The sequence below is a fragment of the Gopherus evgoodei genome, chromosome 6 (assembly GCF_007399415.2).
Source record: "Gopherus evgoodei ecotype Sinaloan lineage chromosome 6, rGopEvg1_v1.p, whole genome shotgun sequence".
NCBI classification, from domain to species: Eukaryota; Metazoa; Chordata; order Testudines; family Testudinidae; genus Gopherus; species Gopherus evgoodei.
This window is the reverse complement of record NC_044327.1, coordinates 67,946,460-67,962,640: the sequence shown is the minus strand read 5'-3', so window position 1 is coordinate 67,962,640 and position 16,181 is coordinate 67,946,460. Positions and strand designations below refer to the sequence as shown.

At 38.9% G+C, this 16,181-nt stretch overlaps 1 protein-coding gene across 11 annotated transcripts in view; it reads left to right on the top strand.

Moving 5' to 3' along the window:
- Positions 1-16,181, top strand: part of FER (FER tyrosine kinase) — a 435,712-nt gene that overhangs the window by 58,286 nt on the left and 361,245 nt on the right. For all 11 annotated transcript variants that reach the window (XM_030565797.1, XM_030565791.1, XM_030565792.1 and 8 more), the window contains one exon: positions 4,097-4,196. In XM_030565797.1, coding sequence (XP_030421657.1) covers positions 4,097-4,196 — 100 coding nt within the window. The remainder of the gene's footprint in view (positions 1-4,096; positions 4,197-16,181) is intronic.

The window sequence follows — 16,181 nt, the reverse complement described above, 5'->3', positions numbered from 1 at the left end:
GGGACAAGGGGAAGGGAAAAGAGGAGACACAAAATCTAAGGTGGGTAGAAAACAATTTAGAGAGAGGGAAAAAGGACGTGATAGTGGAAGAACACTGGAGTGAACTCTATACTATACCATGTTCTGCTATAGGACAGAAAAAAAATAACATTTATATGGCAATATTGTGATGGGTTGCCCCTCTTCAAGGTGCCACCTGGGCCTGATATGCTGAGATACCACTGAACCTCCCTATTCTGCCAGCTTGGCCCCCTCTTTAGACTGTCTTGCTGAGCCTGACTCCTGAGCCTCCTCTAGCACACACACACACAGGCAGGGCCGCAGCCCGCTGCGGAAAGACTCAGCTTAAGGGACTTGCCCCAGTACTCAGGTGCCCACCTCACTTGGAGTGCAGACCCAAAGGTATATTGTGAAATCTGCCCCCTCTCTCAATGAGGAGATAAGCACAATTTCTTGCTGTCCTCCCCCATTAGAAATTACAGAAACTGGGTTTAATAATAAAGAAAATAAATGTTATTAACTATAAAAGGCAGATTTTAAGTGGTTAAAGGAGTAGCAAACAGAACAAAGCAGATTACTGAGCAAATAAAACAAAACATGCAAACTAAGTTCAATTCACTAAAGAAACAGGTTACAAAATGTAATTCCTCACCTTAACTATTGAACTTAGGCAAGATTCAGAGTTTATGTAGCTCAGAGTTCCAGTTATTTTTCTTACAGACTGGACTTCTGTCTCAGTCTGGACTTACCTCTGCCTTTCCCTTTGGGTTGGTTTTTTGTTTCTCTTCAGGTACTTTCAGCAATCTTTCTTCTTGTGTAGGCAATGGAGAGACTCTGGAATGCCTTCCCTCCCAGCCTTAAATAGAATTTACATAAGGTGGGAAGACTTTTGTTTCCCAAACTTGACCTCCCCCTCCTGTGGGTGGAAAATTACTAGAAGTCCAAGATAGTGCTTAGTACCACATGGCAGGACCACTTGACTTAGTAGTGTCACAGCTAGTCCCAGGAGGACTGTCAGGAAGGAGAGAGATTAGTATCTTCACAGTTCTGTTGTTTCTTCTTAATGGGCCATCAGGGCTGTTATGGCTGGTTGTCTGGTGGGTGTCTCCCAAACACACACAGTTACATAGTCAATATTCCTAACTTTAGATAAGGAAGTGATACATGCATACAAATTGGATAATCACATTCAGTAAATCATAACCTTTCCAAAGATATCTTACATGAGCCATCTTGCATAAAGTTTGTTATGTCATATCCATATCATAATTATATTTTCATAAAGAATACAGAGTGTAAGATCACAAATATATTTGACAAAAAAAAATTCTGCTGATAACCAACCCGAATAACAAGTTTTTTATTATTTATTTGTGTGTGTGTGTGTGTGTGTGTGTGTGTGTGTGTGTGTATATAGTGTGTGCATGTATATATGTATTTTTAATTATTTTTTTTGACAGTAAATTAACTACAGTGCATGATGAGCCTTGTGAGGCCTATTTTTTAGCTGAAGCAGATCATGGTTTTGGAGCAAGGCCACACAGGTATTTTTTACCCTGGCCAGTAGACTATGTTGTCTTCTAGGTGTTGAGTTTTTCAGGCCCTTCCTGAGGTTCTCTATACAAGTGTATGGATCCATTTCTGATGAGATACTGTGTATTCTTATAGTCTTACCTGCTGTTGTCTGTCCAATGGTTTTGTGCCTTTGGAGCACTTATTGAATGGCTCATTGAGCTACTTACTTGTCCACTTAAGACCCCTTACATGATACACAGCAAAATTTCTGCCTTGTTAGATAGAATATCAAAATACCCATAGCCCCCTAGGACACTATCCAATATTCAACAAGATTATCAGCTGTGCTGATTGGAATCCATAGTTTATGCTGGATAAAATCTTGCCATAGAGGAGTAATAATAGCAAAATAAAAACATGGTCGTTTCATATTCCAGAGAATCCTTGTTTGAGGAATCCTTTGATACATCCCTTAAGGACTTACTTGAAAACAAACAAAAATCATGCTTTCCACACATGTCAATGGTAAAGACTCTACCTTCAGGTTTATTCCAATCCCATTGCGAATCTCAGATATTCTTCTTTCTGTAAAAATTGGAGAAAAAGAGGGGCTTATGATGTTACTAAGACAAAAATATCAGATACACATCACAGCCCTGGATGCTAGTAGTACTCACTTTAGGGATGGTCTACTCAATGCCTTATTCCACAGCAGCAGGAGTGTAAATTCTAATGCATACCAGCATGTTGTGCACTTACTGGCATTCATTAATGTACTATTGTTTGAAATGTGACTATATTAACATGTTCTAGGCAATGTTAGTGTGCACCAGCAGGGTCCACACAAGACACTCTGGTTTGCATTAGAATGTACACCTCTCTGGTGTGGACTGAGACACTATGTAGATAAAACCAAAGATAACTTTGACTATCTTAATCCTCTTAGATTTATCCAGATAGGGAGTTTCTGGCATTGTTTTCATCACCGACAGAAGAGCGTATTGAGACAGGTGAGACAGAACTGTTTCACATTTAAATTCAAAGATTTCTCATAACTAATTTCATTCCCTGCGTTTGTTCTCCACTCTTCTGTAAAAGGACCAGTTTCTAATTGTGCTCAGCACCTCCTAATCATGGGATGAGTAACATCAGTACCCTTGGCATTTAAGAGTCCAACTCCATTTATTTACTTTGGTTTCACTGATTTACCATCCTTTCAGAACTTCAAAACGGAGTCTTTTTGATTCATTCTTCTAGCCAGTGCCCCAAGATATTTTTCTGCAGAAACCAATTGCTTCATAGCACCAACCGTATTTCTTCCTTGGCAACCTGTAGGTCTAGTCTGTCAAAAAGTCCTTTCCTGTCCAGTTTCTATTTTAACAACACATGGAAATCTGACTGATTGGGTGTGTGTGTGCATGCATGCATGCATGCTTATGGGAACAGGATAACTCTAGAAATGGTCCTGCTCTGACTTAAGTTTCTCCATAACCGGTCTAGATTAGAGCTAAGAATTGAAAGACATGCCCTGGTTGCTTTTTGTGGAGTTCTGACAGTTAACCAATTGCTAGTTTTGTAAAATAATTCAGTAGCTGAGGCTTATATAACCTAGCAAAAGAGAATCATGAACCCCAGCCATCCCAGTCTTCACATTACTCATAATGGAGAAAAAATGTAAGAGCAGTCCATTTTGCAGAAAAGCTAAGTGTTCTCTCAGGTTGACTGAGCACAAGTGATCTCTCCTAGTCCATGAATGTTTGAAGTCGCTCTATCAAAGAATCTCTTTTGCCTCTCTTTCAATGCACAGCTCTTCAGGTTTTTCTTTTTGATATCAGAGCCCAATGGGTTGTCAAATGTCTTCTCAATCCCATGCTCCAGTGGTCTTTTGTACTTGCTGCTCACTTCTTTTCCTCCACAATGTGCTAAAGGTTTGAACTGTAAAAGGTAATGCTATTCTTGTAGCTTCTTTGCCAAAAATGTCCTGGTTCACGGAGCTGGTCCAGTTGTCTATGGAAAGAAAGATTCTCTGACTCATATTTTCAATCTCTTTGTAGGAGCCAGTTGCTCCTCTAGACCTCATAACTAGTGGCCTGGGTCATAAGAGATTAACTCTTCTATCCAAAGGCACCTTTAATGGCTTTTTAGAAATTTTTAAAATCCAGTCACTTTTCTGTGTCAGGCTTTGGAAGAAATTCTTTCAGTGTAATGAGGATCAGATAAGTATAAACAGTAACTAATTGAAATCCAATTTTTTTTTTTTAAGCAAGATTTGACTTGGATCTTTGGGCACTGTCACAGTTTTAGTAATAATAAAGTAGATGTCCTGATGTGCTCCACCACGCATTTATGATGACAGCAGGTCCCACTTACGCACAGACTTTCTTTTTTCTTTTAATTATAGCGTATGGCAATATATTTAAGAGCATCCCTGAAATAATGAAAAAAGCATACATCCTTAATTTCTTGGAAATTAAATCCTGTAATTATCTTTTCCTACTGTTAAGAAGCCTGAAGGTAAGTGTTTTAATAACTCCTGAAGGTAAGTGTTTTAATAACTTTCCTATTTTTGCTTTGTTCATAGGTCACAAAGACAGAACTGGAGAAATTAAAATCTAGTTACAGACAATTAATAAAAGAAGTTAACTCTGCCAAAGAGAAGTATAAAGAAGCTGTGGCTAAAGGTATGTTACTAGTGACTAACAAATAGTGGTCATTTTAGCTCGTTTTATTATTGCCTTTAATAATTATTATTGCCTGAAAATAGTTATAATAAAACAAAATGACATTTCTGTTTCGAGCAGCTCAGTTGATGAAATATCACAAAGCTGAAATAAGACAGATTAATTGTAATAATAAATATTCACACTTTTCTTGATAGTACAGTTTTCTAAAGAATTCATAGAGTATATGATGACCCTTTCTTTTAAACTTTCATCCTTTTGTTAGGTTTATTCAGAACATGAAAGAGATAAAACAGGTTGGCTATAGTGGTGCTGTAGCAGGAAATGCCCCTGATAATGTGGAGTTCCAGCTGTGATTTCACTACATCTTATTATGCTCTAAATACTGTTATAACAACTGTAGCAGGGAAGGCACAGACCCTGAGGGACTTGACTTGGCTCTTGACATTTAAATAGAAGAGAAACTGATCATAAACTGTTTTGTTTAAGTATGTATTTATTTGTAGTTTTTAGACTGGGATTTTCAAAGGTGTCTAAGGGAGGTGAGCATCCAAATTACTTGGAAATTCAGTTGGAAGTTGAATGCCTAACTTCCTCAGAGTCCTTTGGAAATTCCTATCTTAAAGCCTATGTGTATATTTGTTAATTGTTTCAGATCTTAAATATTTTTCTTTGTACATTTCTAAAAACATTTTTTACCTTGGAAATAAATCAGATTCAATGATCACTGGTTCTAACCCAACTTTTCACTTTTTCTTCATATTTAGTATTTATTTTACATTAGCATCTGTAATCTTAATCAAGGATCAAAGGCCCATTTTGCTCTGCTCTGCACTGATAACTAACAAAACAGTTCCTGCCTCAGGAAACTTACATTCTATATTTCAGACAATAAACAGGTGGATGCAACAGAAAATTGGGGTAGGACTGAGTTGGGAGGCTTAGGTAACAAATAAAGATAGTTGGGCTTCACTGTACTTATTGGTCTTCAGATTTATTTAAAAAAAATCTGTCTGTCATTACTTCATCATTCCAGCTGGTTTCCAAAGTTATCAACAAGTTTCTGTGATAATTCCTAAGAAAGTATAGGCATTACCTGCTATTTAGGAAATGGAAAGGATTTTGTAACCTTGTAAAAGATAGAGCATGCTATCTTTTATTCCTTTCTCTTCTGTTCACTGTGGGCCTGATTCTGCATTTCTTTTGAATCCAAAATTCCCATTCAAGTCCATTAGAATTTTGGATTCACAAGTAATGTATATTGAGGCTGGTGTGTTACTGATGTTCTGAGTATTTGAAATTAGCATTTCCCCCAAACCTCTGAGTGCTACAGATGAAAATAAAATTTTGTTTTTGGACTGACTTACCTGTCCTTCCACTGTTTACCTCACCTCCAGCTTCATTTTGTATGTTCTTGTAGCACATTTTTATTCAGTTAATACTCTCTTCCCACACCAGTATAATGTGTGACAGCATTTCTAAACTTTGGGTTATGACCCTGAATATGACCCTGGGTCCGATTCTGTTCAATATCTTCATCAATGATTTGGCTAATGGCATAGAGAGTACACTTATAAAGTTTGCAGATGATACCAAGTTGGGAGGGGTTGCAAGTGCTTTGGAGGATAGGATTAAAATTCAAAATGATCTGGACAAACTGGAGAAATGGCTTAAAGTAAATAGGATGAAATTCAATAAGGACAAATGCAAAGTACTCGACTTAGGAAGGAACACTCAGCTGCACAGGGGAAATGACTGTCTAGGTATGAGTACTGCTGAAAGGGATCTGGGGGTTATAGTGGATCACAAGGTAAACATGAGTCAACAGTGTAACATTGTTGCAAAAAAAGCAAACATTCCGGGATGTATTAGCAGGAGTATTGTAAGCAAGACACGAGAAGTAATTCTTCTGTTCTACTGTGCGCTGATTAGGCCTCAATCGGAGTATTGTGTCCAGTTCTGGGCACCACTTTTCAGGAAAAATGTGGACAAATTGGAGAAAGCACAGGCACCAACTTTTTCCGGCGCCAGCGAGTGCTCGCATCCCTAGCCCCTCCTCGACTCCATCCATACCCTGCCCCTGCCTCGCCCCGTTCCCAACCCTTCCCTAAAGTCCCTACCCCAACTCTGCCCCCTCCTTGCCCCTGTTGGACCCCTTCCTCAAATTCCTGCCCCAGCCCTGTCTCTTCCCCTAGTGCGCGGCGTTCCCCTTCTTCCCCCCTCTCTCCTAGTGTTTCTTGGAGCACCCATGGAGTCGGGGCCTATGAGAGAAAGTCCAAAGAAGAGCAACAAAAGTGATTAAAGGTCTAGAAAACATGACCTACGATGGAAGATGGAAAAAATTGGTTTTGTTTAGTCTGGAGAAGAGAAGACTGAGAGGGGACATGCTAAGCTTTCAAGTACATAAAAGTTTGTTACAAGGAGGAGGGAGAAAAATTGTTGTTCTTAACCTCTGAGGATAGGACAAGAAGCAGTGGGCTTCAATTGCAGCAAGGGTGGTTTAGGTTGGACATTAGGAAAAGCTTCCTGTCAGAGTGGTTAAGCACTGGAATAAAATGCCTAGGGAGGTTGTGGAATCTCCATCCTTGGGGATTTTTAAGAGCAGGTTGGACAAACACCTGTCAGGAATGGTCTAGATACTACTTAGTCCTGCCTTGAATACAGGGGACTGGACTAGATGACCATTTGAGGTCACTTCCAGTTCTATGATTCCATGCCTTAGCCCATTGCTTGTGTCAGTGGCTCTTCTGAACTTTTTATGGTCCGAGACATGCCTGTGATCATTAAGTGACGTTTCCATTTGTTAGAAATTAAAATTTGTTAACACACTTGTGTAGTCACATTATTTACTTAATACCAAGAAAGCTGCAAGCATCTCTACATTCCTACAGTGGATGTTTGTGTGTTCTTAATTCTTGAGATATTCAGAATTCTTAAAAGCTAGACTGTCTGCATTTGATTCATATTTGCTTGTAGAAAATTATTGGGCGTGAGCCTTTTTTCATAGTTGTTAATGGCTGCATTTAAGTTTATTCATTTACTTCTATAATATCACTTAATAAAAACTTGCATTAAAAAAAAGCATTATGGGGAGGTCTTATGTCTAGAAAGTTTGCTGGGTTTAGCAAAGTGGGGATAGTATGTTTTTCTTTTAGAAACGTTGAAGAAATACTCTAGTACTTCTTATAGAAAAACTAAAGCTGATACTAGAATTTAATAAACAAAAATGATGATTTCTACTTTCTCTTTATTTTATAAATTCTGCAACCCCCTTTTTAAAAGTTGTGTGGAAGAGGGAGGGAGAACGAGAATGAAAATGCATAAGTCCTGCAGCCCTGCACACAGACAGCAACAGGGTAGTAAAAAAAAATGAAGAGAAGGGGACTATTTGGCCCCTAATTGCCCCTCAGTTGTTTTCAACCCCTCCATATTATTTCCTGCATATCTTCAAAAGATTTTGCAGTTCTATTAATTATTAAGCATGTGTTCATGTTAATTAAATATGCATTAAGTATAAACAGATACAGATTGTATAAATATTTTTGAAGTACTAGTATAAAATATCTTTTAAAATGCATAACTGAGTTTAATAATTTGGTTTTTTTTATATTGGGGCTTAAGTTAGTGTTAAGTGTACAGGTTCTAACTTTATATATTTTCTTTATTGCAAGATTTTAAAGAAGGAACCGATATGTTGAACAGGTACAGCCAGTCTTTCACAGCTAAATTTCAACCATATAATTATCATATAGCTGGAGGCTTGGCTAAATATCCGGTTTGGAACACCTAGAATAGCTGGGATAAGGAGTTTAAATTCTAACTGTATCAGTTCAATCACTCATTTTTCTAATATAGATAAATTGAGTTCCATTGCATTTACTGTGTACAATTCTGTTAGATAACATTTGAAAAAATGATTCTTGCTATATGGGAATGTTAAAGATCCTACAACACTTTTTTTTAGGGGGGAGGTTTTTGTCTTAGGGTCCTTGGCGAAAGTTTCACTTCCTCACACTGTGTAGTGTTGGCAGGCATGGATTCTATGGCTTACAAATATGTTTGATGTTGGTGACTATTGATGCAGTGCCTATGGGCTTCTCTTTATGTGCGACAGTCTGATTAAAGAATTAGCATAGTAAAATATCAATATACTATTGTGACCAGGTGCCAGGATGGATCACACTGAGGAATGCCACACTTAGGGCAGACTGCAGGAAACAGGGCAGACAGTCCCCCCAAACTGGTGGTTCATTCTATAATTAGATTCACCAAGCTAATAACAAAAGAGCTTCTGTAATACCACACTGGTTAACAAGTAGCCAGACACAGTCCCCTTTTAGCATTCCAGTCCTTGGCTCCTATTCAGGTAAACAGGTCTAATATAGTGAGGGGTTATTGAAAACCTAATGCATCCATATGTGAGGTTCGTATTAATCCCTAAAGATCAGACACTTAACCTCAGATCAATATATGTCTCAGATCTTACCCTAATACCACGCTATCAGCCAATCCTTAATAAACTAACTGAAGATTTATTAATAAAAAATACTTACGGAATGGTTAAAAGATTATATACATTACAAATGTTTGTAAGGTCCTTATGTTAGACTTGTAGCAGTGTTGGAGAAATCTGCTGTCTTGCAAAAGTCTCTCTGGAATCATCCCCAAAGGTTAGAATTCAAATACAGCATGGATGTACAGGCTGTTAAGCATTTCATGCATTATTCAGGGTATTCCAAAAAACTAGTTAGAAGATCTCAGTTCCAGGGCTTAAACTTTCCCTATTTAAAGTTAAGCAGACTAGAGATGAAAGGATCAGTCCTGAAGGTTGTCTTAGAGCCGAAGCAGGTTTTTTAAGTGCTTTGAGCACAGCAGGTGACTGAGGAGTCATCTTTGTTGAGCACAAAATAACCCAACTCTTCGAAGTTAACATTCAGTTTCCTATCATATACAGGTAATGTAGTTACTCATTTGCATAAGGCAATTAGCTGGTCCTTCATTATAACAGAGACAGATAAGCTGAAGACAATATATTAATTTCCGGCAGTGTCTTACACCTTTGATCATAAGGTTAACTTAACAAAGTTGTCTGAGAGCAATTAAGGCGCGAAAAGGTCTTAGCATCTAAAAGCTAATTTGGTTACACTGGTAAACTTCTAATAGGATATAGGTAAACACAGGTTGATATACTTAGCCTTTACCCTTGATTTCTGTTACTACAAATTAATGGGTTAATCATTGCTGGTCTAGTACATCTTTGAAATTCACATAAAAGTGAATTATCTAGTTACAATTGTAATGCCTTTTGTTAAGTTGTTATGGGCCATGCACAGTTTGGCTAGTCTTCCTGTGTCACAACCATATAAAATTGTTGATGGACTGATGGATAATTGATGGATCTCAAAATGTAATATTTAATGGGGAATCATCATCAACTGAGTGTGTTTCCAGGAATTGATTCTTGTCCCAACACTAGTTAATATTTTCTTCCATTATCCTGAAAATAATATAAAATTATTGATTATAACATTCACAGATTTCTTCATAAAAATTGATGGAGCGGTAAATAGTGTAAGAACAGGTCACTTGCAGAGAACATCTGGATTACCTGGTAAACTGTTCATAAACACGTATCTGTTTAGATAAAGCCAGATAAAACATAGTATATCTAGGAACTAAGATTGTAGGCCATACATATAAGATGGGGAATTGCATTCTGGAAAGCTGTGGCCTAAGGAGTTTGAAGTAATGGTGAATAACCAGATAACCATGAGCTCCCCATGCAGTGCTGTAGCCAGAAGGGTAAATGCAGTCCTTGGATGTATAAAAAAGGGCAAGTTGAGTAAGAATAGGGAAAGAGATTATCTCTGTATTGCATACAAAATAACTGTGTTAAAAATATTATTAAGGATGCAAAGTTGAGACCTCAAGTTACGAAATGCTAGAATGAAAGTTGTCTGCAAAACCTTAGGTCAGTCCCTTTGTGCTGTTTACATTATGACCCAGTCATTATTTCCATTCTTCTTGTTCTTGTTATTTATTATTTGTATTAATAGAGTGCTTAGGAGCTGTAGTCATGGATCAGGACCCCATCATACAAGGGTCTGTACAAACACAGAACAAAAATGATCATGCGATATTTTTCCACAGACCCCTCATTCAGCATATAGCAGTGGTCCTCAACCATTTTTTGTCTGGCAGGTGCTAGACAGCGAGCCACACAGGACCGTGGTGACGGACGAGCATCCGCCAAAATGCCGCCGACAAGCAGCGTCATCCAGAGGCATTGCCGCCGAAATGCCGCTGAATTTCGGCGGCATTTCGGCAGATGCTCATCCACCGGCCAGTACACGGGCGCACTTAGACACCCCGGTGGTTGTGATGGCGCCCTTGAGCACCATGTTGGGGACCCCTGGTATATAGGACAGACTGTGCTCACTTAAAGAACAGCTATTCTATATTTTATTTTCTCTCCACTGTTCAATGTGTGACATACAATATTTACTGCGTGCTATTCAAAATGTGCTCTGAAGGCAAAATTATTAATTTCCTTATGACTTTTTTTTCTGTGGTGCTTATTACTACACTATCCGAGCGCTCCACTAACTTTAATTAATTTTCTTAACATTCCTGTGAGGTGTTGGGATATGTGTGTATGTATCATCACCATTTTATAGATAGGGAACTGAGGCGTAGAGACATTAAGTAAAAAAAATTTGAACTAATTCTGGATGCCAGTTTTGAGATACCTAGGACCTTCGAAGTCCGAGAGACAACAGTCTCCTTTATGACATAACCTTGATCTATATCTAGAGATGGTCTATCCTGTGTATTGAATGAGGCAGGGATCCTATGAAAAAATAGTTTGATTATGTAATCAGAGACTTATAATGATGCATGCACACAAGGGGGCTGAATTAAAGTTGTCTGCACATCAGGGGTGAGCAAACTATGGCCCAGGGGCCGTATCCGGCCCTTCAGATGTTTTAATGTGGTCCTCGATCTCCTGCTGGGGATCATGGTCCAGGGCTTGCTCCACTCCAGCTGGGCAGCAGGATTGGGGACTTTCCCATGCTCCATGCGTGCTGTGGCTCCTTGTGGCTCCCAGGAGCAGCAGCATGTCCCCCTTCTGGTTCCTACCCATAGGAGCAGCTATGGAGCTCTGCATGCTGCCCCCGCCCCAAGAGCTGCCCCCACAGCTTCCATTGGCTGGGATCTGCGGCTAATGAGAGCTGCAGGGGTGGCACCTGCGGACTGGGCAGTGTACAGAGCCACATGGCCGCATCTCCAGATAGGAGCCTAAGGTGAGACAGGCCTCTGCTTCCAGGAGCTGCTTGAGATAAAGGCCGCCCGGAGTCTACACGCCTGATCACCTTCTGTGCTCCAACCCCCTGTCCCAGCCTTGATCGCCCTCCTGCCCTCTGAACCCCTCAGTCCCAGCCTGGAGCATTCTCCTGCACCCCAAACCCCTCATCTCCATCCGCACCCCAGAGCCTGCACCCCCTGCATGGAGCCCCCTCAGCACCCTAAACTCATTTCTGGCTGCACGCCAGAGCCCCCCCTACCCCAGCTGGAGCCCTCACCCTCTCCCACACTCCAGCACCCAATTTCATGAGCATTCATGGTCCGCAATACAATTTCCATACTCAGATGCATTCCTCCAACCAAAAAGTTTGCCCACCCCAGCTGTACATTTGGTATTTCTGGGTATTTGGCTACTTGACTTTGCAACTTTAATATTCTTTTTATATAGTGGATTGTGTGGGTGTGTACAATTTCCTAAGAGCTTAAAAAGCAAACACTAAAAACAAGTGTTTAATAACATTTAATAACATACTGTCATGATTATGGTGTCAAGTATCAGAGGGGTAGCCGTGTTAGTCTGGATCTGTAAAAGCAGCAAAGAGTCCTGTGTCACCTTATAGATTAACAGACGTATTGGAGCATGAGCTTTCGTGGGTGAATGCCCACTTCGTTGGATGCATGTGACAGTATGTTATTAAATGATGGTATTAAACACTTGTTTTTTTTTTTAAATCCCGGTAATCTGTTTTCCACCATACCCCTTGAAAATGTGCACATTTATTAACTTTCAAGATATTAACCAGTTGTTCAATCCAGACACAAAGTATCTTGATGACCAGCTGTGGCATGGAAATCTAGTAGCAGAAGGAAATGCCTCAAATATGTAACCTTTTAATCATATAATCTCCTGTTCTTGGAGTGAAGTAACCAAAATGAGACACATTACGCCAGATAATAAAGTGCCATTGTTTTATATAAAGATTTCTTATATACATTACATATATAAATAGTTTCATTATTGTTTCTATCCCTTTTTAATGTACCAAGGCATTGCTTATTTTAACTGCTGATACTCACTGGGAAGCCAGTCAGACCCTGTAAGTTCAGAACCTCAGAAACGTGAGGCATTTCAATTACTTTCGTCTCAGTAACACTATTGTCTATTGCACTCGTGAAGATACAGTAAATATTCTTATAAAAAACTCGAGGAAGACTTTTTATCATGGTAGGAACAGTGAAAGAAAATTCTGTGGGGAATGATGAAACATTAATTTAATGGTTGGCTTGTTTTCTGATTTCTTGTGTGAGAGATTTATAGGTAAGGAGGCAATAAACTCACTTCCTGTTTATCCTTTACTTGCTGTTGGTTTTTTTTGTTGGCCTAGTGAAACTCATGTCGGTTAAACTGCAGTTGTCTTGCATCTTTTTATTTTATATCTAACTGCAGAATCTTGATGATGGAGGCTGATCAGTAATTTCCACAGATTCACCCTTCGTCACCAACTTTTATAAGGTTTACTGTTCTAGTTCAGTTAAGATTGTTTGGTTGTGAAGCGCTTTGTGTATAAGTAAAAAGTACTTTGTTTAAAGTCTCTTGAGTTCTGTCCTTGTCAAAGCTCAGTGAAGCTGAACTCAACTTGGGAACCAAAATGTGTTTAAAACATGGTGCTTCCTTGGGTCATGTACTAGCATTTTCCCAGGAGAAAATATGAATTGTCAAAGAGAGAAATTATGTAGTGTCTCTCAGATGTGCATAACAGTTTACAAAAGACTTGGTTTAAACCAATTCCTATGCCAAAGAACTCCTAGGTTAACTTGGATGGCTGTAGTATAATTACAAAATGAGGTACAGGGTTGACTATGACTTTGTTCCCAACTAAGAGTGAAAAGCTAGGTGAAATAAGTGAATTATAAAGAGAAACTTGACACTGGAGATGAAGGAATTTAGGCACTTGGGAAGCAGGAGATTTCTCTCAAAGGTGGGAATCAGTGTGGAAAAACATAGCATATGTGAAGGAAGAATCTTTTCTCAAAAGAATACTGTTAGTTAGAGAGGACCCTCTTAAGGTGTTGGGATTCATGTTCCCTTGAATAAGTCTAGCTACCTTGACTTAACATGGTTAGGCTAATATTAAAAAAACAAAACAGCCTAAAATTAGGTTTCTTTGGCCATATTTAGGCTATTAATTAGCTGTCCTGGTTTTCAAAAGCATTGAGTAGTCATCAAATCCCATTGATGTCAGACAGAACTTTTGCTTCCTACCAGTACTTTTAAAGATACCTCATTTATAAGTCTGTATAAAGATTTAGGAGTCTAGCTTTGGGCTTCCATTTTAAAATATATTGGCCTTTGCTTAAAAAAACAAAACAAAACCATATCAGTGGGATCAGAGAAAAGCCCTATTATTAAGAAGTCTTCTTTTCTCCATACTTGTCACTTGTGAAGAGCACAAAGTAACTTTATGAAAGTGCATTCTTTTCTGAACAAATTTGATGATCCTATCAGCCTTTACTATGTGAAGCGCATGTACATAATTGAAATATGTGTGGGTGAACCTGTCATATTGAAAATTTTCATTCTAGAAATTGGCATAGAAACGAAACAGCCGTTTTAATAGGATTTTAATCATGACTCTGCATTGGAAATGCAAATGAAAGAGCAGCAGAATGCCCAATTATGTGGGCAACTCCAAGAGGTCTTTTTGAAATTATATTCCTTAAACTACTACTGCGCTTTAATGCATATTTTTAAAAATTTGTATTTTTCTTCCCAGATATTTTTGTCAGACTTTTGATTTTATTTGAAACTAATAACTAGATAAAGCTGTGCACTTCTGCACTAATGTTAAAAGAACACCAAATGAGAAATTGTATTTTTTCTTTGACTTTTTGTATTTGAAATAGTTTAAGATTACACCTTAAGATCAATATCTGCTTTTCAAAGAACTCTTGTCAGTCCGCGCCAACAATGTGATTACGATATACTCGTTGGCCTTGTGTGTTAAACAGTGTGAGAGTCTTCACTGATTTAGCTTATTTTGTTGAGGTCACCCTAATGTTTTTTCAGATTAACCTTATCATGACAGCTGAATCATCAGCTGTTGGCTCCCATTACCAAACCTAATACGGAGAAGTATTGCATAATATTTTCAGTTTATTCTAGAAATCATTTTTCTTAGCTACAGCTGCCAATAACTTATTTTTGGGACCCAAGATATCTTTATATTTTTGAGCTAGGGGGCAGTGACTTTATATGGAATATGCAAGGGCTAAAAAAAACATGGAATACATGATACATATACAGTTACTCACTCACAAATAATGCAGAAATAAAGCAGTGTTTTGTAAACATTATGCTATAAAAAGAATGAAGGCATGTCTACATTTGCTCCCTGTGTCGACAGATCGTGTCCACATTCAGGGCACCTTTGTTGACAGCGAGAGCAATGGACTGTGGATATGTATCCTGTAACAGTGTACCCCATAAGGCTTTATGGGGTGGGGGTGCTTATAAATGTATGTATGATATAACTGAAATAGGGTTTTGCTACATGTAAAGGTTATGATCTACTGGTTATGTTCATCCTAGTTGTATGCAGGCACCATTTGTGTGTTCAGAGTTATGAACACTGGCTGTATAATTGCTTGATTTCTAAGTAGCCCTTTTGGTCACTTCTTGGGAAAGGAATGTGCAAATTAAGTGCTCAATCCAGAAGCACTTAACAGACAAATGAGCTTGGAAGACTCCAATCCACATAAGAAGTCTACCTGAGGACATTCAAGGTAGAATGTGGGTAATGACTGCTGCCTGCAGGTCCTGAGTCATGCATGGGCATATGACGTGCCCTTGTGATTCCAAATCTCCGTTTTGTGACTGGATTCTACACAGGGTGAGGAGGTGGTCTGTCATAAACAGATAGCTAAGGGTTAATGTCTCTTTCACCTGAAAAAAAAAAAGGTAACCTGAAGCACCTGACCAGAGGACCAATCAGGAAACAGGATTTTTTCAACTCTGGGTGGAGGGAAGTTTGTGTGGGGGTCCTTTGTTCTTTGGTCTTCTGCTTGTATGCTCTCTCGGCTATGAGGAGTGATTTCTATTTCCTGCTTTCTAATCTTCTGTTTCCAAGTTGTGAGTACAAAGATCAGATAGTGATTTATATATTTTCTTTTGTATTTACATAGGTATAGTTGCTGGAGTGCTTTAAATTGTATTCTTTTTGAATAAGGCTGTTTATTCAATATTCTTTTAAGCAAATGACCCTGTATGTGTCACCTTAATACAGAGAGACCATTTTGATGTATTTTTCTTTCTTTTTATATAAAGCTTCCTTTTTAAGACCTGTTGGAGTTTTTCTTTAGTGGGGAATTCCAGGGAAATTGAGTCTGTACTCACCAGGGAATTGGTGGGAGGAAGAAGTCAGGGGGAAATCTGTGTGTGTTAGATTTACTAGCCTGACTTTGCATACCCTCTGGGTGAAGAGGGAAGTAATCCCGTTTTCCAGGACTGTGAACGGGGAGGGTGGAGTCCCTCTGTTTAAACTCACGGAGTTTGCTTCTGTGTATCTCTCCAGGAACACCTGGAGGGGGGAAGGGAAAAGGTTTATTTCCCTTTGTTGTGAGACTCAAGGGATTTGGGTCTTGGGGTCCCCAGGGAAGGTTTTTGTGGGGACCAGAGTGCCC